At 35.4% G+C, this 22,525-nt stretch overlaps 2 protein-coding genes across 2 annotated transcripts; one reads left to right on the forward strand and one right to left on the reverse strand.

Annotated features, from left to right (window-relative positions):
* Nucleotides 1-238: 238 nt before the first annotated feature.
* LOC138333912 (cartilage matrix protein-like) lies at nt 239-7,383 on the forward strand. Its single transcript, XM_069282565.1, has 6 exons — nt 239-354; nt 1,246-1,276; nt 1,979-2,557; nt 4,731-5,066; nt 5,465-6,043; nt 6,323-7,383. Exons 1-6 carry the CDS (start codon nt 325-327, stop codon nt 6,877-6,879), a joined length of 2,112 nt encoding a protein of 703 aa, XP_069138666.1. The 5' UTR covers nt 239-324; the 3' UTR covers nt 6,880-7,383.
* Nucleotides 7,384-12,819: 5,436 nt separating this feature from the next.
* Nucleotides 12,820-20,823, reverse strand: LOC138333910 (collagen alpha-1(XII) chain-like). Its single transcript, XM_069282564.1, has 6 exons — nt 20,684-20,823; nt 20,300-20,336; nt 18,906-19,478; nt 15,923-17,170; nt 14,099-14,692; nt 12,820-13,993 (listed from the first exon to the last, which is right to left on the reverse strand). Exons 1-6 carry the CDS (start codon nt 20,723-20,725, stop codon nt 13,413-13,415), a joined length of 3,075 nt encoding a protein of 1,024 aa, XP_069138665.1. The 5' UTR covers nt 20,726-20,823; the 3' UTR covers nt 12,820-13,412.
* Between the last annotated feature and the right edge of the window lie 1,702 nt (nt 20,824-22,525).

The following is a 22,525-nucleotide window of genomic DNA, read 5'->3' on the forward strand; positions in this document are numbered from 1 at the left end:
ATACATAACAATGAACGCTAGTGTATATCTTACTACGCAACATGTTCAAGTAGTCTCTCGTATATTTTAATCGTTATTGACAGTTATTTGACCAATGAGAAGCAAGGAGGGCGGAGCCTCTTCCTTTTCTGGCATAGCTTACTTTGATGGTAGACGTGAGAAAATCAATCGACTCCTACTTTTTCTCATACTTAAAAATATCGCGTGGGTTATTTTTATGAATCATTTTCTTGTGTATAAATAAGACTTTTCCAGCATCTTCATCATTAACTCAAACTAAGGGCTAACTGATTACTTTAACTTTGAGAAGACCTTGTAGATAAAATGAAGCTACTTCTGTTGTTTGCTGCGTTGGTAAGTACAATGATATATCATTATATTAATTTCTAAATTCGAAATATGTATTATTATTTTTTAATTTGCTTTTAGCTTTCATGATTTTATTTTTTATCTGTGATGTGGTGTAGTAAGACAGATTAAGCATGAGGTCGTAATTAATGATAAGATATATCTATTTTTTGGCCATTACTTGGTATCCTTTGCGCATTTAACAAAGATATACAGTGTGGGTTAGTGTGGTTGTGTTGTGAATGTGGCTACATTTTACCACAAACCCATCACTTTTGTTGGTTCTCGAGTTTGAATCTAACGCGGGTATTTGCCTGTAACTGTAGGTCGGTGTTTTTTCTCCCGGAAAAAAAACATTTTTCTTCGCCACCATTATTAGTTATGTCTTTGTTTTTCTATAGTTTAAAAATGACTTAATACAAACTTGTTTTGGTTATGACCTAATTGTCATTATTTCTTGTCTAATTTTCATTCAACCACATATCTATGATACAGCAAACAATTAGTTGTTCGCTAAGTACATCAATATTACGGAATTACTGCCTTATATGAAATTACTGAATGCCTTTATTTAATCTTCATCTGATGTCTCAGCCCAGAGTTACTTATTTTGTGCTAGTAACATGTACGTACAGGATATATATAATTAAATGTATTATGTCAAGCTTGCAATGTACGAAAATTACATTGCATGTGAATAAGATTCGAGGTTGTTCATAAAGGTGCTCTCGTCAATCATAAAACAAATCAGTAATATACTTAATATATTTCACAATTTAATTAAGGCATATTCATCAATGACAAGAAATGATATTATAGCAACACCATGCTTCACAAAACACATTAGGTTTTATTCAATGTTTTATTAATCTTATTTCCTTTTTTCCTGTTTGACAGGTATTCCTGCAAGTGAATGCCCAACAAAGATGTAAGTGTTGTCAAAATCTTGTATCTTGTCGAGTTTTAGCAAGTTATAATATTAATAATAACATTTAAATTTTGCTAAACTTAACTTCTTACATTCTGCACAGACCTGCTTTTTCACTTGTAAATGCGCGAAATCATAATTAGTGAAAACCTATTATTGTCATACATAGTCTGCTATATAAGATTCGTATACACACAAAATCACTTAATACAGATGTATTTGCTTCAGAAAGAGTTAATCTAAGACTATTTAGTTCTATTGTATATAAACACATATGAATGTTCTTTCAAAAGAGGTTTATTGCTAACATCTCAATGGTATCATGCCGTAAACTGTAACCCACAGCGGTTCGTCCTGTGGAAAGAATGTGTAATGGCGAATTCCTTGAAATCCGTTGCAGTCACAAAGCCATTATTAAAATTCCATTATTCAAATGAGCAAAGGCGTCTGCTCTCTCCCGCGCATGTGCTTGTGTTTCGAACAGGTATTGGGTTTAACATTATTGTTTGTGTGAAAAATGTCATGAATTAGTAAGATAAATGGAGTCATTTTCGCAAACAATGCAATGGTAAAGCACTCAATACATATTAATTAAAAAAAAAATCATACAACAAAAATTGTTTACAAAATGTACAATTCCATAGTTTAAAATGATTGAACCTTTACTTGAACAAGTTATTCATAGTTTTACTTGTTTTGCAGCTACTGAGTCGTTGTGTGATGAGGCAGCTGATGTCGTGTTCGTACTTGACACCTCCAGTAGTATCTGGATGCAAGATTTCAAAAAACAGCTGGAGTTCGTGGACAGTGTTGTCAGCCAGTTCAATATCGGTCCTGACGGAACCCGCGTCGGAGTGATGACATTTGCCAGGGGATACTACGTCATATTCAAGCTGAATAGGTACAAAAATAATGCTGACGTCAGAAGTGCAATTAAAAGGATCCGACACAGACAAGGAGACATGACAAATACTGGAAGGGCTCTCAGCTACATGGCATCGCGCATGTTCCAGAGGGGTAGTGGTGGGAGAGAAGACAAGCCTCACATTGCCATTGTCATCACAGATGGGAAATCCCAGGAGTCAGGAAAGACACTGAAGGCTGCCGCGGAGGCTCAAAACCAGAACATCGAGATCTACGCCATCGGTGTAGGACCAAACGTCAAGGAGAGCGAGCTGAGAGGTATCGCCAGCGATCCTGATGACAGATATTACTTCTCTGTGGAAAACTATGATGACCTTCTAGCCCAGAAAGATGTCTTCAAGCAACGTGCATGTAGAGGTAATTATCAAGGCCCCGAAAAAAATGTTCAGGAGCGGTATCACTGATTAGCACATCCACGTTTCTTTTGGTACTATATTGGTTCTGATAAAAACATAGGCGATATATATTCTTTTGGAACATGTTATTTATATCGTTATTAATAAGTGGATGGGTTGTTGACAATTAAGGTGTTCTACCCAAACAGAGAGATCTTAAGATAATGTTATCCTTTGTTTTATTCTTTGTCATCAGAGATTCAAGCTAATTGGCATCTTTGTAGTGTTTGAATTATCACGTGGTTAAAAATTTTATCGATAAATTGCTATATCAAAGTAAGTTGGCACTTCTGGTAAAGAATGTTTTATGACATCGTGCAGTCATCAAGGCTATATAAATCTTCACTAACGGCAATAGGCGACAACGAACCAGATACAACAAAAAATCTTAAAACGTTTTCTCAATACAAAAATGCCTTTACAAAGTGGCGCTCTTGACAATAATGTACTTCATTAATGAAGGTGTCATACTACTCAATATATATTGTTTATCAAGCCGTGTAATGTCTAGTCAATAAAGTCTGGTATACAGGTTCGCTGGGGGCGTTCAATTAAAGGCCCTTTTGGAGTCGATAGATGAAGAGCCTGTTTGTAAGTGGATCCACTCGCCAGACCACTACCATCTTCACTATATACATTAGGGTCCTAGATCACATTTTATAAGTCTTGGCAGTTATAAGAGACTTCTTCTATTTTAAGAATAATGGTTACTTATACTAGGTGAACCGTGTAGATACATAGATATCACATTAAAAGTTCAAATCACTTTCATCGCCATAAATATTTATTTACTGTAGGTTACAAATATAGAAATAAAAAATGAAACGTAATGATATCCTTTGCAAAACATGAATAAAGCCACTTTTGACATAATGTATAAGGCAAAATATAAACTTACTTTTCAAGTTCTTTCACAATTAAACTTAGAATACACATCATATTTTATCAAAATCATTCTAGAAAATCTTACCTATACTATTGGCGTTGTTTTTTTAGGTTTCGTTTTTAACCGGCGTGAAACCTGTATACTACCTTCTATATTTACGATACCAACGATTTATAGCACGTAGACTATCCACCTGTTGCTATTAAGTAATCGATGAAAATTAATCGAATTACGTGGAAAAAATGGAAAATCTAAGTAAATAACACAGCCTTTCTTTGTAATATCGGTTTACAACGGAACACAAATAAACATCATCAATGTAAATTAGTTCATAATTTTTTTAAACATGCAACTTCAAATTCCTTTATTTTATTTCCAATTAAATGTCGCGAACTTTACTATTCAAAATATTTTGACGCCGCAAAATTCAGTAGATTTTCAGTATTCGTCATGCATACGTCTATCTCATCTAATCTATTTTTTAACTTCTTTCTAATTCGGAAAAATTATCTATTTTGAATTACCCAACATTAGCATTGCAGTTCGGTGTCCCGTTGCGCACCGGATACATATGTTTTAAAATGCACCAATAAAACGGTTTCAGACTTCCAAATAGTGCTGAACCTGTCTTCATTACCGCCCACAGTTTTCTACAAACTATACAATATAGCACCCTGGCATGACAGTGTGTTGTGTGGAGGGTCATAAGTCAGCAGGGGTACGGATCGTAAAATATCTTCGTCGTGTTAAAAAGTCTCTTACTTCACTGTTTTTCTGGAACCTTTGAATGAGTGAACTCTCATTTATGATCGAGTGGCTGCCAAAATAGCAGTTATATCTGCAGAGGAATTAACAATGCAGGCATACCGGAACAAATGTATTGTCATTAATCATAACTAGATAATTGATGCATTTAGGAACCCCTAGTGCTTCCTAACTCACGTAACTCGTGTCAGCGTGATGCGCAACTGACACGGCTACGGAAACTGAACGCAAAGTCAGTTTGCGGGGATGATTTGTTTTTGCAATTTCTCGGGACATTGCTATGGTAGTCAGAAATTAATCGATGATATATACTGATTGTAACCAGATCACAATCTTTAATTTATTTTGTTTCGCGTTTCATATACCCGTAAAACAATAGGATATATTGCATTGTTCTATATGAGGTTTGCGATAGCACAGCATTTGTTTTCATCCGTATCTATGTGATTATCATATCAAATTTTATCTTTTTTATTGTTCCTAGGATCGACAACAATACGAAGAATCACCACCACAAGTACCACTTCAACAACAACAACTACAACACCAACGCCAACAACAACAACTACAACACCAACACCCACAACAACACCTGAACCTACCCCACGACCTACGCCTAGACCGACACCTAGACCTACACCCCGCAGGACATTCAGACCCATTACTCCTAGACCTACTCCTAGAATAATCACAACTAGATTAACACCCAGGCCTACCCCCAGAAGGACCCCGCGTCCAGCCATCACCTCCATCAGTGGAGGATCGAACACATGGACACTGCCACCATTCGGGGACATTGACCCATCTATCTTCATCAAAGGTATGTAACATTTCCGACGCCTCTTTTCATCATTTGATAAGGAGTAACGTCGCCTGCATGATGCGCAGGAACATTCTATGTTTTGCAATGTTGTGTCATTTGTGGGGTTTTTTATCTTTCTGTGACGGATTACTGTAAACGTTGAAATTTTGACGGAGTGATTGGTGGTATTTTCGCGATTTCCTTCCGTAAACATTACACATGGGGCTAATTTCGCACTTTAATGACATCATGGGTTTTTTTTAAAGTATGTCATTTTAGCGTTTGTACATTCATTGCTTTCCTTCAATGAAATGATAGTGATAATTTCGGATATTAGTAAATAAAATCATCGTTTGCTATTGCTTGCTGCATGTGACTGCAGTATAATCACACTAATTTATTATACTATTATACAGCCTGTACCGGAAAGCCAGCTGATATTTACTTCTTGATGGATTCGTCGACAAGTATTGGACAATACAATTTCGAGCGTCAGAAGGCATTCGTCAAGAACATGGTTTCCCGGTTCGACATATCACAGGACAAGACAAGAGTTGGGGTCGTGACCTTTAGCAATTCATACAATCTGGAAGTTCCACTCGGATCCGCAAACTCTATCGGAAGTTTGTCCGACGCCATTCAGAGAATCCCATATGCTTACGGTACAACGAACACAGCAGAGGCGATCCGATTTGTTCGAGAAAGTGGTTTTACGGAGGAAAGGAGACGAGAAGGCGTCGCTCACATCATCATCGCCCTAACTGATGGATTGTCACGTGATCCACTTCAAACAAAATTAGAGTCGGACCTTGCCCGGAATCAAGGAATTTATCTATTTGCTATCGGCATTGGAAATGGCGCGAAACTTGAAGAACTCCAGAATATTGGCAATGAGCCCCATGACAAGTATGTGTTCCAGGTTAGAAGCTTCCGTGCATTGGATTCCATTAAAGATCTCTTGGCCGCTAGGACATGTGAATTGGATATTGAGAAACGTAAGTATACATTTCTTTAAATAAAATATAACGAAAAAGAAGTCCTTCATGCATCTTTAATAATGCAAGTTTAAAATTTGTTAAATTTTCTTAAAATAACTTTGAATTAATATAAGGCCATCCAAACGGGGAGCCATATCCTGCTAATACTTTGTTATGTTATTTTCTCTGAGTAAATATGGCTTACTATCCTTTAAAAGCTGTAAGGTTGCACATGTGAAGAGATGCGAAAAAGAATCATTTAATACAGAGAATACAATTTATGTTGGGTTTTTTCAGTTTGTGGAAGCCGGGATATGTCTGATGTCCTTTTCATGTATGACGTGCTTTCCATTGGACGAACGAAAACTAGCTACATTGCGAAATTCGTCTCCAAGATTGTCCAGAGTTTGGATATCCCATCTGGAAACGTCCGTGTGGGCCGGATGTTGTATGATTGCCTGAATGACGCCTACACCGCCCTCACATCACCCGATGATATCCATGTTTGGTCAAACCAAGTTCTCCCAGGCATCACCGATCTGATCAGGAAACTTCGCGCTTCCGGATTCTCCTCAATAAATGGCGGAAGAGAAGGCGCGAAATCAGTGGCCGTTGTGTTCCTTGATAACAGACTTCACGATATCGACCAGGTTGTTAGACAAATGGCGACCATGCCCGATACTCAGTTTGTTACTGTCATTATTGGAGCAGACGAGACCACACCTATCCCATACTTGGCTCACAACACCTTCATCCGTGTGCCGTCATACAGAGAACTAATGTCCTACAAAGACTCATTCCTAGAGTTGCTCTGTCCGGCCATGGAAATGGACTATTTTCACATCAGACTGTAATAGCCATTGTATTATATTTCCGTCCAAAACACCTAGCTAATATTTACTTCAGACAAAAAGAGGCAAAATAGTCTTAAGTCTTAAAATTTATGTAAAGTTGAACCTCGTTTTCTCGAAGTCGACGTACCTTGGAAAAATGTTAAAATATCAAGGTAAATAAATGAAGGAAGTTTGTTTGGTGGAGATCAGAAGAATACTTTGAGTAAAAGAGGATTTGCAACTTTGAGATATCGAGTTTCTGAATAATCTGAATAGAGTAATAATGCTTATGGAAATAATTCTGTCAGAGGAAAGCGAAAAGTTTTGCAGAAATACAACTGAACCAAGGGAGATAACTCCTAAAAAAGTTGCGCATTATCGGTGATTTGTTTATGTTTGTTGTTTGTCATTCGTTTTATACTTGTTCCTTGCCAAAATATTTAATGTTATAAATACATCTTTTTTATATTTTTACATATTTTTTTGTAAATGAAATATTAAAATGAAAAAAGTCTTTTGTTTTCAATGCTATACATACTTTCACTTTTACATTTATTAACTTTAAGGAATTCCTTAACTAGAATTCTCCAAGAAAAAAATCTTTAAGATAAGGAAGTTTCCCTAATTTCTGAAATCCTTTCCTACGAGAAATTTTAAGTTTAAGGAATTCCTTATGTAAAAGAACGTTTGTGATACTGAGTCCTGCTATATGCATGATTGATAGCAACACATGTTATTATTGACCGGGCCAAGTTCCATGAACACTCCTTAACTCAAATTTTCCCATAAAACACATTACGAAAGTCAAGGAAAACATGTAAAGTTAAGGAGCCTTCCTTAAAATCTGTAATGATTTCCTATGAAGAATTTTAAGTTAAGGGATTCCTTAAATTTAAGGAATGTTCGTGAAACTGGGCTTAGGTTAAACACGAACATCAATGTCGGCCGTCATCTGATACATTTTACACAGCCAAATACAAACAGGGGTGTTTGACACAGGCAGACACACTTTCTTGTTTTCCATACCACAAAATATCAAAACAACAACACATTGACTATTAGAATTAAAACAGTCATAATCCCATGAACTTTCCATTTATTTCGGTACATACTGTATAACATGAAATATTCGTTGGGTTTAATTTTCGTTGTTATCCTTGATGTTAATGAACCACGTATGTAAAAACAATTGATTTGATACATTATTGAAAGCACAGTGACATCAGTTAACCATGAATATTGCTACCCGCAAAAAATGTAAAAGTTCCAAACCACGAAAATAAAGTGTTAGCAAATACTTCATGATATTCAGTATAACCGCTCGTTAAAGGGACTAAATCATTAAAAAATCATGTAATAAAAGATAAAATGAATTATAGAACTTAAAATAATTGTAAAAGTTGTGTTCTTTGTGTTAATAACAAAATTTTAAAGTTTGGTTAACAGTTTTGTTCAAAATAGAGAAAAAACTGAAAATAAATAGAAACGACCTAGTCACTTTTTCATATTATAAACTTTCGGCGAGGTAAACAATCCCTGTGTGCATGCGCGATGTGGGAACTTTCACCGAAGGAAATCTCATCTGTCTAATCTGCTATCGACTGAAAACACCAATTTATCGACTACAAGTTCCTGATTACTTTGTTAAATCTAATAAACGTTGAAAGGTATGCAGAAGTTTTGTGAAGAGTTTCAAAGTGTAAATATTCCTATATTGCACAGGTTTTTGGAGCTATAAAGAAGAGTTTTCATTATATTATATGGTTATATACTTGATTCTACCATTATTTTATTTTCATTTGTCATGATATTAGGTACTATAGGTCATGATATGGTAATCAACAAATATTATATTGCACTCGGCCTTCGGCCTCGTGCAATATAACTTTTGTTGATTACCACCACCTCGGGTTAAATATTATGAACTAGAGCACAGTAACCCTGAAATATTCCCTTATATCACTAGTTATATAACCTTTTTCCATCTGATTTACTTAAGATGCTCCACCGCGACAGAGCATAAATGTTATTTATCATTTGAACAATAATTGGTGTTTAATCGTGTACATATGTTTAACTAACACAAAAAAAGTATAAAATAGTTTCTTTTGCCTCTGGTGCATGCACAATCCCTACTTAATTTCATATAGTATATAGTGCCACGGAATTTTTTCGGGATGCAATTAATTATTTTTCATATTATTAACTTGAAGTAAAATTAGAAGCTCAAACTTTTCAATGGTGGTAATGGTGTAAAGTAAGTAACTTTTGTAACTGAAGAAAAATATTAAATCGTCTGCTGCTGTTTTTTGATAGTGAAAAATACCATTTGCCAGCGATGGAGCATCTATATATATCTAAATTGCATGTGTATTTTTATGTATTCAAAGCAAAAGTATACCTTACATATACATTGTAGACCTATGTAAAATGTATATGTTTGCTTAATAAAGCACGTGACCTGTATACATGTATAATATATACATAATTAACGGGTGAAAATACCTCTCACTTCTTGTCATATTTCCATCACATACTTGTCCATGTATGTATCGACTATTACACTGAATCAGGCAAATATAACTGATAAAATATAAGTGGCCTCTTATAGTGGTGTTATTACATCTATATCCATTAGCCGGATGAGATTTTCAGCGATCCCGATTTTGAACTCAAAGCTGCACTCAGTTCTTTCCGTTATAAACAGCCAATGCCGACAGATACAGTTTCTTGTTGTGTTTGGCGATATTTTAACGTGTATAAACATTGCCAATATTTCAAATAAAATGTTGTAATTTTGAAAACATTCTAATTTCAGGTATAAGAACGTTTGTAGGAAGTTAAAACCCTAAAAAATCTATGTAAATCTTTTTTTTTCTTTCTAAATATATATTTTTATTCAGTAATCAGCAAATACAGATACATATGCAACATTCTTATTTTATTCTCTCATAATTTATGAATTACTATTTTGTATCAATATTAATTAATATTTGTATAAATATTACATTTTGGAATCTCACCCTTTCACTCATATAGTAGTACTGAGTTCTGTCGTTCAACAATACATTATTCTTTCATTCCATAGATTGTTTCTGTCAATTTCACCTCACACTTCCATTTTTTACATACAGCCTTCTTAAATTTCACAGAAAATCACACATTTTGGAATATCACCCTTTCACTCATTAATAGCATTGAGTTCTGTCATTCAACAATCCATTATTCTTTCATTCCCTAGATTTTTTTTCTGTCAATTTCACCACACACTTCATTATTTTACATACAACCTTCTTAAAAACAGAAATCTATGTAAATCTAATGATTTAGTCCCTTTAAGTAAACGATAAAAAATGTACTTGAATGTCTATCCGTATTGGTTGACACATCCTGTTATACAGTCTGACTCCGTGAAGAACTGATTAAATGCTTTCACTATTTTGCGAACAGGTTCATGAAACAACAATGCCCTTAAAAGTATTTCAGTGTATTCTCTTTTTTCATGTATGCTTATTTAAGAGCAAAACCAGAAGTGATACATCATCATTTAATATTTTTACTGACTAAACCTTGATTAGTAGATTACAAACAGTCCCATCAGTTACTGAATAATAACACCATTAATATTTTCTTCTAAATATATTCTCTTTTTTCCTTTGTGCTTATTTTAGAGAAATAATCCCAAGAGACACATCATCATTCGATATTCTAACTTAACCTGGATTAGTACATTACACAACACAGCAGACCAGGGGTTCTTAACTCCGTCGGTGACGTCTATCATACAGATGTAGAACAAACACATGTTATCACATAACTGACCCTTCTAGCCATATCATACGTCAATATCATAAATATCGTTAGAAGCATGTGTTATAACACTATTGTGACGTCAGTTTTGAGGTCACAATCTTTATATGACGTCGCATGATTGTCATAGTAGAAGGAAAAGTCACATCCGAGCCGGATTTCTGTTTTATATAGAGACAAACAATTAAAAGTATTACTTATATTTCTACCGATAAAAGTAATACTTTCCGAAGGGTTCATTGCGCTCCATTGTGCTGCTAAATGTTTGTCTTTTTTCATTTTGCTGTTCGTATCATATAATGTAATCGTATTCGTTTTGTGTGTTTTGATAAGGGGCAGATCGCCTCAAAAATTTGACATTTTTTTGGTCCACACGGTTGGAATTACTTCTTTGTCCCATAAAAGTTATGTGATAAATAGAATCTTACTCTCGTGACTATGTAATATGAAATGTCACTTGTCTAAAGGTTCGTGGCATATCATATTATTGAACTCGTTTGATAAATTTCATATTGCATAGCCTTTTACAATATGTATGTAAGATCATCTATTTATGTCATAACCTTAGTTAAGTCACGGTTGGTGACAGTCGAGGAGGAAAACTCTATTTATAATGGCCGATTGGTATAAACCAACTTATTTTCGCTGAGACTTGATTTCGCATTTTTATGCCCAACATTTCGAGATATTCATGTTACATATTACTTTGTATATACTTATAGGTAATTAATTGTTGCGGTGAATTATTTTTTCCACATTCTCATCAATTGTGAAATACGCGAAATATGTTAGTTAACTGTGATATATGTTTTGTTGACATGTTTATTACTATTAGATACCCTGGGTATTTAACAGTAATCAGCACAATCTAGATAAAATAATTTAAAGATGCTCCATGATATTTTTTCTCTTTTCAAACAGGAGCAGACGAATTAGTATCTTTCTTCAGTTACAAAAGTTACTTACTTTGCATCATTACCACCAAAAGCTTGAGCTTCTTATTTTAATTCAAGATAAAAAATATTTAGAATGATTAATTGCTCCCGAAAAAAATCCATGGCATTATGTCCGATATGGAATTAAGTACTTATTGCGCATACACAAAAGCAAATTGAATTCTTTTAAATGTATTTTGCGTTATTTAGACACATATAAACACGAGTATGCCTTATCGGCCGTAGAACATCTTTAAAGATGCTCCACCGCCGACAGAGCATAAATGATATTCATCATTTGAACAATCATTGGTGTTTAATCGTGTATACATATATATATCTAATTAACACAAAAAAATGTAAAATAATTTATTTCGCCTTTGGTGCATGCGCAATCAGTACTTCATTCCATATAGGATATAGTGACACGAATTTTTTTCGGGATGCAATTAATTATATTTCGTGTTTTTAACTTGAAGTAAAATTAGAAGCTCAAACTTTTCAATTGTGATAATCTTTACCTGTCTTTGGCACGTACAGTGATTATTTGTACTGGGCATGTCTCTTTACAAAATTTATTCATAAACTGTATAATATGAGATATTCGTGGGTACTTTCTTTCACGGTTTGGAACATTCAATTGCTTTGCGAGTAGAAATATTCGCGGTTAGCTGATGTCATTGTGTTTTAAAAATGCCTCCATGCATTTCCGTTTTGCTTATACATTCATAATTCATTAGAACCAAGAAAACAACGAACAATTCTACCACATATTTAATGTTATACAGTATCGATGTACCCAGTACCTCCCCTGAATACAGTTTCTTTCTGTTGCCAGTACTTCACTGTACTAAATACTGTATAGCGTAACATTTCCATTATCATTTTTGATCAGTTTTGCATCGACTAACGACTAATATGACTTTCAATGAAGGTTCACGCCACGAATGAAATTAACCATGCATAGTTCACGTTATACAGTAACTAATTCTAATTGATTGGAAAATGGTAACCTATTCATAGGAAGTGGTTCTCAGTACCTCACAATCCTATAATTCCTATCTGTACATAAATGTATTCGTTTCTTGCACGCCATAGCTCTCTGTAAAGAATACCAACATGTGATAACCATAAAGATGATTAGTCAAATGCAGAAGGAATGCATCGTCTGATGTCACGACAGAACGAAACAGAAAAAAAAGTTTAAATCATGAGAAATATTTCGTATTTTTATTTGTTTTATTGACATTTGTTGTAAATACAAAAATAACAATGTATAGAGTCATTTATTAAATTAATGGTGTAACTTCTTTTCGAGGTTATCTCCCTTCGTATACTCTCCTTCGATTTGTCTACCATTCTCCTCTTTTACACCATGCATACAATTATTATTAGAATGTCTATGATCAAGTTTGGAATCCATTGTATCTAGGACCGTCTAAACATTAAATTATGTTATTCAAATTCATGGTTTAAAAGCATGTAATTCAGACAAGATTCAAACTGAATGTCCCTGTCAAGAATTAAGGATTTGGCATCATTGCAATTTTTCATTGTTCACCAATATCTTGTTTGCTGACAAACCGGGCTGTAGCCAAGGAAAACCAAGCATTGTTGACTTCCGCCCTCTCTATAGCACAATTCGTTCAACAAATCAGTGACACATAGACGTAAATATGATGTCTAAATAAGGCTTGAACTTTTAAATAATAAATACTTGACCTATGAATATTCAGCATTGTCTTTGCATTGCCAGTTGCATACGGCAAGTTTAACCGCCCAACAGACTCTCTACTATTGTCTGACGTTTCACAGATCACCGGAGTCTCTTGCCCTGGCATCTCGTAGATACATGACCTCATTTGTGATGAGATAGCATAGCTTCTGAAGGAACTCCAGACGGTAAGCATTAAGCGACATGTAGGAAGGTATGTTCATCAGGTAGTCGTTGTGTGGGTAGGTAGCAAGATCACTAGCAACTCGAGCTAGAGACATATCACCAATGGCAATGACCATGACATGGAAATTGAGGTCACCTTTCAAAACTCTCGTTGCCAACTCAATGTTCTGTGTACTCTCGTCTACAAATAAGACAGCTAAATTCTTGGCGTCTAATCTATTTGGAAACGCCATTCGAAGCTGACCTAGAAGAGTTTCAATGCCAGGAAACATGATGTTGCTGAATGCTCGAAGGTCGGTATCAGTGGTCAAGTCAATGTTGCTATTTGGGCAGTTGTCGGATCGTCGACCTATCCTCAGCTTTCCAGAGGTGGTTTGTAGTTGTCGAGTGATGTCATGAACAAATGACGTCAGCAGTCTTGCCTTTCGGGCACCAAGACCGGGAGCGTCGTAGACAAATATGACGTCAGCAACGGAATTTGAGCCGCACTCTGAAATTTAAAAAAAAATATATTATTGAAAAAACTACAATGTCCAAATGGATTAATGGTGCTCTATTCCATTTTCTTACATAGGATCAATGTATTTGTACTTACGCAACAAATTGCTCGGTTGATCTGGAACCACTCCACATGCGCTTACAGCAACAAGGCTCCTGATTGTGGCTAGAGCAGCAAAACTGCTGACGTGGAACACATATTTGTCATCCGGGTCATTTGCGATTCGCTTGAGTTCCGTCTTATCGACGTCAGTGCCAATTCCTATGGCGAACAACTTGATCCCAGCCTCCCTGCTGAGACCAGATTCGCGCTTCGTTGATATGGGATCCCGTGAGATGCCGTCTGTCAGGATTATTGCAATCTTTATTGCGTTCTCTCTTTCATTTGCTTGTGTAAAACCATACATACGGATAAAACGTATGGCATCAGAAGTGTTTGTGAGTCCACTGATGTACTCCGTGTTATTGAGTTGTCGTTTGATCTGTTCTTTGGTCCAGCCTGACTGTAGCGACACCTTCATGTAGATGTCGGTACTATACACGATGATGCCAACTCGTGTTTTGTTATTCCTGAAGTCAAATGTGTCGATAAGACTGGTGACGAATTCAATCTGTTTCCTGAAGTCTTCTGGCCAGATGCTGTTCGAGGAGTCAAGTGCAAAGAATACGTCTGCGTCCTTGCCACCACAATCTGCAAAGACAATAGGTCAAATTATTCAGGAATAACAAAGAAATAAAGTAAATAGCACATATTTACCGTATAACAAATTGATTCAATGCAACTTAAATTACATTAAAAAAAACATTTTAATCTTCAATGATATTTTTTAAAGTTAACAATATTATTCGATTTTTATCTTTCGTATATTTATTCGTTGTCTTTTTTTAAATATCGATATTTATGTTGCGTATTTTGAGCTGTTTTGTCTTTATTTTAAAAACATAACAATTTCAAACTATAATTACTGTACTTTTTCACAGCATCGAACAAAATATTAATCAAGGGCAAATGTCAGTTATTAAATGTAAACTCTAGTTTCTGTGCCGATCAATTAAAAAAAATAACGCTGTGTGATATTTTCTTCGCAATAAATCTTTGCGCTTTGATGAATTAGTGCATTCATAATATCAATGGTATATAACACATTTAATACATACGAGAATGTGCATAAAAATGATAATGCATTGTTTTCGCATTTTCGTGAGACATTGATCGTGGAATTTTAAAACCGCTGAAATTTATTCTTCTCGTTAAAATAGTTAAAATCGCGACCCGCGTAAATAATCGGTTATACGGTAACGTATATCCTATTTGACAATCTATTTTGTAGTTGTAATATCACGTGAGAACGTGACCTATATCATCACTAGTTTCACCATTAACCACACTACCAGGCTACACATGCCTTTGATGGTAGGAAGCCTTCGAGGGATAGCGTCCTTTTAACCTCGACTTCAATGTGTTACATCCGGTCTACAAGTTAAGTAGTCGCCGCCTTGTGTACACTTGGCTCTCCAGTGTGGTAGCATTGAATGTAACGTTATTGAACATAAGGAAGTCTTGCCTATGTTACCAATTGAAAAACTTTGTCGGTGCATTATATCAATGGATAAATAATATAAATAGATTGTTTACGTGCAGACCCTGTAAAAATGAAATAACACTAATTAACCGAGACTGTCTCAATTTGGAATTTTATTTAATATATTGGATAAAAAAATCAAAACGAATGGAAAATGTAAGACATGATGTGAAAATTAGTGGGTGTAAATTTCGTTAAACATATCAAGGATTATGCATTTTGAACAGCACTGTTTCCCAAAACAAAACTTTTTCTTCAACTTTATTTATCCGCATCATATTTCATCTGAATTTTCATCGTATAATGATTTCAAAATTATCTTAATTGGAAACACTTACATTGCTTGGGCTCGTCTGCAATAGTGACATCAGGTGACAATCTATTGTAGCGACGGCTAGGCCTTTGGGCAGGCTGCTGCATCATCATTGACCATATTCTCATGTCATTTTCCGCCATAGCATCATTCGTCTTCATGCGTGAGGCTGGAGCCCACTTACCATTATTACCGGAGAGTACATTCGTTATGTCATTACCAACAGTCATTCTCTCCAGTGGCTTTTTGTCCTTGAAGAGCTTCTTGAGATATTTGTAATATTTGCCCTCTGACACTGGCTTCGTTGGAGCATTGTTGATCTCCACAGGTTCGTTAGATAGAGACATTTCAGATAAACCTCCTTTGTAAGCAAGCTCTGCAGGTTGATTCAAGACTTTGGGAGAAACTCTTGCCAAAGGTTTTGAAGTTGGTGATGACATTGAAGATGACGTCGGAGGATTTGGAGTTGTTGGGGCTCCTGTAGACGGGGCAGCGTCGGTCGTGGTTGGTGAGTCGGTAAGACGAGAAGTAGGTGCTGCAGTAGATGGAATATTAGTGGTTGAAGTTGGTACTTGTGTAGACGGGACATCACTTTCCATCGTTGACGGATCAGGACCTGGAGTAGTCGGTGCTGGTGTTGAAGTAATGACCTTTGCTGATGTTGGTTCTTGTGTTGATGGGCTATCAGTCGTTGTTGGTTCAGGCGTGGACGGGGTATCTGTGGTCGCTGTTGACGCATTTGTAGATTGGACATTGGTGGATGATGTTTGCGCATTTGTAGATGGGGCATTAGTGGTTGATGTTGGTGCAGCTGTAGATGGGGCATTGGTGGTTGATGTTGGTACATTTGTAGATAGAATCGTTGTGGTAGTTGTTGGGGATTCTGTTGATGGGTTCTTTGCCGTCGATGTTGGTGCTTGTGTGGACGGACTTTCTGTAGTTGATGAGGAAGAATCAGGACTTGTGCTTGTCGGAGCTTGTGTTGACGGCTTACTCGTAGTCGTTTCTTCCTGTATTGATTCAGTTGTGGTTTGGGTTTCGGAAACTTGTTGATGTGTTGTCGATTCAGAAGAGAAAATTCCAGTAGATACATGTCCCTGTGTGGTGAGTACTTCAGTAGTAGTTGCCTCTGTTGTCTTTAAAGAGGTCGTCGAAGACTGTGCAGCTATTTGAACACGTGCCTTTGTAGGCAAAACTTTAAACGCGTTAAAGTTGAGTGGGGCAAAGGTGAACCTCTTTGTTGGTGCCGGGCGTCGTGTGGCCAATGAAGACACTGGAACAGAGAATGGAACGAAAATTAAGAAATAAAGTATCGGCATGTATTGGCGATACCTTATTACGGTATTAGATACACAGTTACCATTGATAATTTTAATGTCAAATACTTTCAAAAACATCAATTGACGAGTTCTCAAAGGACAGCGTATATGCTTGGATATTTCTGTTTTTGTTTTCTATTGTTTAAAGTGTAATATAACTATGCGCTGTGTTCCTAAACTTACCGACCTACTTCTAATTCAGTAAGTAGGCCATTTAAAGTGATATTGTCATCATAAACAAAACCCTTGTTACTAGTGTGTCTAGTCTAGTATGAATTTCCTGGCCTTCACATTGTTAAGAGGAAGTTCTAATGATAAAGAATGACTCCAACGGAAGCTTTTCCATAGATCGCACTTACTCTTAAAAATACAGTTTGTCTATGTCGAACACGCCCATTATCTAATCAACACAAAATTTCAATATATGACTTTAACAACTGTTTTTAAACATTTTTTGACTGGCCAAAACAAAGATTCATTTAATTTCAGATAATTGAATAAAAAACATGTTACAAAGATATTTTAAAGATTTTGCGCTCAAATTTTCTTCACTGTAAAAGAATTAGGAAAAACTCCTCAATGCTTAAGATAATCAACTTTGTGTTAATACTAAATTACCAAGTACCAATATCAACAATCAAAATGTCTATTTGTAATTATTTCAAACCCTGTACCCCTTATATTCGTTGTGGAAAGCAATCTTTCATCGATGTATACTTATGTATAGTCCCCATTATGATATGGACATAGGCTAAGATGAATACAGCTTTTTTTCTGTTAAGTACTGCTTTAAATGACACTTATTAAAAATGATATAACGAATTACCGTAAGAAGTATCTGATTGCTGAAATAATGTTATAGCATGTTTCTATATTTTTAACCAATCATTAACCGACATATAGCAGTATGATGTGAAGGTTAGACGTTTGAACATTTTGCCAATGGGACAAATTGTTGACCGACTTCGGGCCACATATCTTTAGTTTCGTTTGATACGATGACCTTTAGAACATGTCAAGAACATCACAAAGGATATATCTAGTCTATTATGCATGACTTGACAGGATTTTTCTCTTATTGTGCATCATTATGCAGTTTTGGAGTCGACAAAATGTTCTGAAGAACAAGAGCGACTCTTCTAGATACTACAATAGCATTAAGGAATCTGTGTGAAGTCTGAAGATCACAAGACAAGTGCTTATGACCTCTTGTCATTAGAACACATTTGCACCGCTATGCGTGATGTCGGTATCATCTTTGCAAGCTTAGTGTCACAAAATATATGTCTTCATTAAAATCGATCCTATACATGTATTATTTTACTTAAACAATATAAATCGGATTATACACAGATATCATACAATTTATTTCAAAATGTACATGTATTTGAAATTCTCTCCAAACATTATTGAAACCTTTGGGAAATAAAATCTGTCTTGATATTTGTTTTTTTAAATGTGCGATTCGAGTTATTCATTGCTTATGAATCAAATGGGTTTTTGTGTGTGACAATTAGAACACAGTTATGATTATGATGCAATTGCTGTTATTAATGCTCTATCTACTTTTTTGTATAGTAAATTAAGATTTTAAATAAGTGATACATTTTTTTCATGCAATATGTTATTTTTACTGTTCTTTGCAGTTTTTGCCTGGGAAATTATGATTGTAAATAAAATTTTACTTACATTCACATGAGGTTCGAGGCAGATTTGGTATAACGGACTGCAGATCATCAAAGCTATCCACTGTAAAGACATAGTTGTCTTTAGGTTTGCTGCCAATGCTGAAGAGTTCTTCTTCATTCTGTTCACCGACGCCGATAGCAAATATCTTGACCCCCTTCTTCCTGGCAAGAAGAGCTTCAAACCTAGTACTCTTGGCGTCCGTTGACCCTCCATCAGTGATGACGATCGCGACACGTGTTGCATCTCGTCGGCCGCCAAAGAATGGTCTGAACATGTACTGTGTCATGAAGCGAATGGATGATCCGATGTTGGTTTCGTAGGAGTACCGATGGCGGATCTGCCTGATCGCAGTCTTCACTTCTTCCTTGGTTTGATGTGTACGTAGGTAGAACTGAAGGAGATACGTATATCCGATACTGATGACTCCGACTCTAGTCTGGCTGGGGCCCGAACCAATATCTAATTGGTCGACCATGGTGTTGGCAAACTCAAGCTGTTTGTCAAAGTCGTCACCGTAAACTTTCTGTGAGCTGTCCAACAGGAACACAACATCCATAGGGGCGCATGGCTTGTCTGGAAAAAAATTATCAAATGGATAGGTATAATTGCTCCTTATCGTACAAATAATAGCTCCATTGTAACCAGTCAGGCTATCTAAATAGTCTCCCAAACCGGCATCATGTTAGAAGCTTGACTTGTCTGGACAGTTCAATAAATTGATATGCATCAATAGGATAAGGATATCACAAAATCAATCGTACCATTGTAACCTTTAATATTCTATGATAGAGAGTTGGAGTTATTTTTAAATAAGCGTTTTGAACCATAATAAAAACAGCTTTCATTTGCTCCGATTTCAGAAATATGTGCATTAATGAGTCAGATGAGATATGTAATTCAGAAAAAATAGTATTGAAAACATTTGGAAAGTACTTTTTGTCTTTCAACATGAAATATTGTTTGGGGGATGGTCTTCTTATGATTCTAATATCTGCAGATAGAGATAAATAATTTCACACTCGTTGTTACCTACGAATATTAATAACAAAAACTAACTATTTTTACGTCCAGCAGTGAAATGATAATGCTCTTTTGGGCATCGAGAAGCAGTTTCATGATCAAATGATACTTAAATACTTAATGGTTTCGATTAGTTAAATTTAAGTCGGCTATATTTGGAGAACGACATTTTTATTTTTTCGTTAAATATTAACATGGTCACAAAATTGTGTTTGTGAAATTATTTAGTTATACTCATATTGTTACATAACTCGTCAAAATTGTTATTTTCAATGATAATGGCAAAATATGATTGCATATTTTTAAATCAATGAAAATTTTCGTTACAAACAATATTGAATTATTGTCATATATCAAGTAAGGATGAGACTTACCACCTGTTGTTGGAGTGGTGGTCGACACAACACCATCCTGTAGAGAAAGAAATATCCTTGTAATAACTCAAACCCGTTATACGAAACATTCATTTGAAGACTTTTGATTCTTGATACCATAGTCTAATAGAACTATCATCGGTGTGCAGTCATTCTCTATTTTATCACGTGTTAACATCAAGAAATATCAAATGTATATTTGCCATATCAAATGTATATTTGCCATTTCTAATGTATATTTGCAATATCAAATGTATATTTTCCTTTACAAAAAAAAAACATAATGTGATAGAATACTGCCATATTTCCTTTCTTTTCTACAAAAAACATTTCCAAAAAAAATTCGTCGTTCTAAGAGTTTGAATTTGTTTAAAAACGTCTTACCAGCAAGAAGACCGACACCGCAACCACTAAATGGACCAACATGGCTTCGCGTAATGGTCGCCAAATCTTTGGTTGGCGTTGACCTAGTCAGAGACTATATAAGTCTGTGGGGGCGACGTCACAAGTTATAAGTTTTCACCTTCCCTATAGGATGCCTTGCTAAGTACGCAGAGTGGAGATTAAAATTCGAGCATCACTTTCCGGTCGAAGGCCAACCCACGAATCAAATTGGCCTGCTTCTCTGCGTATTTCACAACCACGTTGAGAGACAATGCAGTCGAGACATGTAGGTCAGTAGAATGTCGAATAATATATATAGTCATCTGGAGAAAACCTACGTATTGTCGAAATTTTATTCATTGGTTCAATCATTACTGGTTCTATTTTCAGAATGAGTCATTGAATAATGAACGTCAAATACACATTAAGAATTCGATGCCTCTTGGTAGTACTAGTTATATGTATTTTTATTATTGAATGTTCTAGAAAAGCCATTGGTAGCTCTACATTGGTTCACTTCTGTTTTAAATTTTCCAAATTACACATGTTCTAGAAACTCCTAATCTCTAGGAATTGACGCAAAAGGATGGTTCTCAATTTGGATTCGCTGGTGACCATCACAGATACATTTAAGTTGAAGTCTAATGGTCAAAAGATATGACATTCAGATCTGGTTCCGATTTCTCGAGTGCAGACTTAGGTCAAAACTTGCGTTTTTTCTCCTTATACGTATGAATTATGTTTTTTTTTTTTTTTAACTTTTGTAAAACGTTTGTTTCAAGAAATGGAAGCCTGGTCGGGAGAGAAGTGATAAGTGGAAAATTCAATCTTTTTATTTCTTTATTTTCTAGCATTTTGCATTTTATATATACAGTACTCCGAGTCGTAATACACATAAGGGCAATATATCAATCATACACATAAAAAGATGTATTTTGCACAAAGACAAATAACAAGAACCACGGGACAATTAACAAACTTAAATAATCAAATAAAAATCGTAATCAAATCGATCTACGGGGATAATTAGTGGGGAGACAGAAATATTTCAGTACCGATGTTATAAGTTAAAAATGAGCAGAATACTTTGTCGTCACAAAGGCAGAATATTTAATTGCGACATAGGCAAAATGCATTGTCGTCACAATGACAGAATACGTTGACGTCACAACAGTAAAATGTATGGTCGTCACAAAGACAGAATGCTTAATTTTTACGAAAATGTTCAATTGTCAATTGTCAAAAAGACAAAATGCTTAATTGCCATAAAGGCACAATGTATTGTCGTTACAAGGACAGAAACTGCTGCCGTCACAAGGACAGAATGTGCTGCCGTAGGACAGAATACGTTGTCGTCACACAGACAGAATGTGTTTTGGTCACAACGACAGAATTCGTCGCCGTCACAAAAGTAAAATGTATGGTCGTCACAAAGACTTAATCTATATTCGTCACAAAGAGAGAATGCTTAATTGTCACAATAGCAGAATGTGATGCCGTCACAAGCACAGAATACTTGTCACAAAGGTAGCAGAGTACAGTAAATTTGAAAAAAAATAAAGTGCAAGCTTTAATTATGTACAAACAGCTTTTTAACCTTAGATAACACATATAAAAAAAGTATATATTATTTTTAATCTACAAAACATTTTCATTTTTTATGCAGTGTTCATTTTTGGACAGGTCTGATTTTTGTAGTATTGTTAGCCTTTAAAACCCATGGTTACCATTTTTTTTAATTGCAAACAAAATGGGATTTTTAACAAAAAATTACACCCCCTCTACATAATGTTTTAATGTGAACACAGTTTAAAACCAAGAATTACTGTCGTGAACTGAACC

The sequence above is a fragment of the Argopecten irradians genome, chromosome 10 (assembly GCF_041381155.1).
Source record: "Argopecten irradians isolate NY chromosome 10, Ai_NY, whole genome shotgun sequence".
Classification (NCBI taxonomy): Eukaryota; Metazoa; Mollusca; class Bivalvia; order Pectinida; family Pectinidae; genus Argopecten; species Argopecten irradians.